The 2,942-nt window shown below is 43.9% G+C and overlaps 1 protein-coding gene across 1 annotated transcript; it reads left to right on the forward strand.

Annotated features, from left to right (window-relative positions):
• Nucleotides 1-235: 235 nt before the first annotated feature.
• LOC140954594 (uncharacterized) lies at nt 236-1,915 on the forward strand. The gene is made up of 2 exons (XM_073404733.1): nt 236-1,432; nt 1,744-1,915. The coding sequence occupies exons 1-2, from the start codon at nt 289-291 to the stop codon at nt 1,776-1,778; spliced, it is 1,179 nt and encodes a 392-aa protein (XP_073260834.1). The 5' UTR covers nt 236-288; the 3' UTR covers nt 1,779-1,915.
• Nucleotides 1,916-2,942: the final 1,027 nt, after the last annotated feature.

Genomic DNA, 2,942 nt, shown 5'->3' on the forward strand with positions numbered 1-2,942 from the left:
GGTGGTGTCTTTGAAGGATAAAGATGGAGCCCTGTACGAGGTCCTTTTATTATGGAATATCTAAATATGGGATGAGCTGATTGTAATATTCCTATTATGGAATGTGAATATTCTTAGGCATGTATTTAGGCATTAATTATGGACATTAAGGGATTATAAAACCTTAATACAATACACGCAGACCTCAAGCTTTTGGCTGCAACATACATTCTTTACTGTTGCATTGTTCCATTGTTTTATCATGGTATCAGAGCAGTAAAACAATCGAAACACAATCAAACAGAACACATGGCAGAATCCATGTCCGGCAGCAGGGTTGTATCTGGCGAGAATCGAAAAACAATTTCGCCATACGATATTACATCTCTTGATAATCCTGGGTTTACGATTACTCAGGTCCAACTGAAGGGGAACAACTATGAAGAGTGGGCACGTTCGTTCCGAACAGCCCTGAGAGCCCGAAAGAAATTCGGGTTCATCGACGGGTCTATTGCACGACCCAGTGAAGAATCAGAAGATTGGGAAGACTGGTGGACCATCAATTCATTGTTGGTGTCCTGGATTCGAAACACTATCGAATCCACACTCAGATCAACCATATCTCATGTAGAGATTGCACGGGATTTGTGGTTGGACATCAAAGACCGATTCAGCATCACCAATGGACCTCGGATTCAACAATTAAGGTCCCAATTGGCCGATTGCAAACAGAGAGGAATGACTATCATGGATTACTATGGGAAATTGAAACAATTATGGGATGAGCTGGGCAATTTTGAGCAATTGCCGGTGTGCAAGTGTGGAAAGTGCACATGCAATCTGAGTTCAGAATTGGAAAAGAGACGAGAGGAAGAGAAGGTGCACCTGTTTCTCATGGGTCTTGATGAGCAGCGGTTCGGGACAACCCGATCTAACATCCTGGCACAAGACCCATTACCGGGGCTGCACAAGGTTTATTCCATCCTCACTCAAGAAGAACAGGTGAAGGGGATGACTCGAGGCAGAGAAGAACAAGGAGAATTTGTGGCTTTTGTTGCTCGCAACCGAACCGACGGACGACACCAGGGCTCCATGACTCGAACCGACGGGCAAGAGAAGGGGATCTGCTCGCACTGCCATAAATCAGGGCATGGAGAAGACAATTGCTTTGCCCTAACGGGATACCCTGAATGGTGGGGTGACAGACCCAGGGGAGACGAGAGAAGAGAGGCTGGCCGTGGCAGAGGGTACTCCGGTGGTCGGGGAAGAGGCCGGGGTCACAGAGGAACCCACCGTGCTAACGCTGCTCTCACCAACATCGGGTCCAGCTCTGCCACTATTGCAGACGCAGGAGGAAGCTCGTCGTTGTCGTTCCCAGGTTTGAGTGACGAACAGTGGGCAAAATTAAAGGCTATCTTGGGAGAGCCGAAGGAAATAACTGATAAAATGACCGGTAAGCTTAAAAATTTATATGGGACAGTGACTGGTTCGGTGTGGATATTGGACACCGGGGCTTCTAATCACATGACCGGGTCCATTGAGGAACTTACTGATTTAAGAATAATTGATCAGTGTCCCGTTGGATTACCAGATGGAAGTAGTGCTTTGGCGGTCAAAGAGGGAACAACAGTTCTTGATGGAGATTTGTGCCTTGCAAATGTTCTTTATGTGCCAGGACTTACTTGCAATTTAATTTCTGTGTCGCAATTAATTGATCAATATGATTGTTTTGTACTATTCACTAAAAAATTATGTGTTATACAGGGCCACACCTCGAGGATGCTGATTGGTGCGGGTGAGAGACGAGATGGACTCTATTATTTCAAAGGGATACCGCGGATTAATACAATGAAGATCAGTAATCGAGCGTCTCTTGATCTTTGGCATCAGCGACTGGGGCATCCTTCTCTACGAATAACAAAGTTAGTTCCCGAAGTTCATTCTAGTAACCAGGAAAACAGTTTGAATAAAAATTGTGATGTTTGTCAAAGAGCAAAACAGCGGAGAGATAAATTTTGTGTTAGCGAAAATAAGACCTTGGGTATTTTTGAACTGATTCATTGTGATTTATGGGGACCATATAGAACAGTTTCTTCATGTGGTGCTTCGTATTTTTTAACTATTGTTGATGATTTCTCTCGTGTTGTATGGATTTATTTGCTTGTTGACAAGAAAGAGGTATCTAGTATGCTTAAACAATTCTTTGTCATGGTTGAGAGACAATTTGCTCGGAAAGTCAAAATTGTCCGAAGCGATAACGGGACAGAATTTACATGTCTGAAATCATATTTCTTTGATCAAGGAATTATTTTTCAGACTTCTTGTACAGGCACTCCACAACAAAATGGGCGTGTGGAGAGAAAACATCAACATATTTTGAATGTAGCCCGCGCTCTGCGATTTCAAGGTTCTCTTCCAATTAAATTTTGGGGCGAGTGTGTATTGACTGCTGGGTACTTAATCAATCGGACCCCTTCCTTGATTTTGGATGGGAAAACACCATATCACGTTTTACATGGGGTGGAACCGTCTTATTATCACTTACGTGTTTTGGGGTCTTTGTGTTATGCACATGAGAAGACGGGGGATAAAATGGCAAGTAGAAGTCGTCGGTGTATTTTTGTTGGTTATCCTTATGGGAAGAAGGGATGGCGCTTGTATGATTTGGAAAGACAAGATTTTTTTGTCTCTCGGGATGTTGTGTTCTCCGAAGATGTTTTTCCTTTTGCTCAAACTACTGATGGGCCTTCCACTCCCGATATGGCTCTCACCACTTCTGATGAGGCCCACGATCTTATACCAGAGGATATGCTGGAGTTTGATCATTCATCTTCTGAGTCACTTCCCACTATTGCCCCATCGGTTTCTCCTCATCTAGAAGAAGAGGATAATCTATTGGGAAGAGGACATCGCCAGCGGTATCCCTCCGTCCGACTTCATGATTATGTCACCAACACCATTCA

The sequence above is a fragment of the Populus alba genome, chromosome 15, assembly GCF_005239225.2.
Source record: "Populus alba chromosome 15, ASM523922v2, whole genome shotgun sequence".
Lineage (NCBI taxonomy): Eukaryota > Viridiplantae > Streptophyta > Magnoliopsida > Malpighiales > Salicaceae > Populus > Populus alba.

Coding starts and splice junctions, on each gene's coding strand:
- LOC140954594 (XM_073404733.1), top strand. CDS start 289: ATGGCAGAATCCATGTCCGGCAGCAGGGTTGTATCTGGCGAGAATCGA. Junction 1,433..1,743: donor AATAACTGATAAAATGACCG/GTAAGCTTAAAA, acceptor TGTGTTATACAG/GGCCACACCTCGAGGATGCT.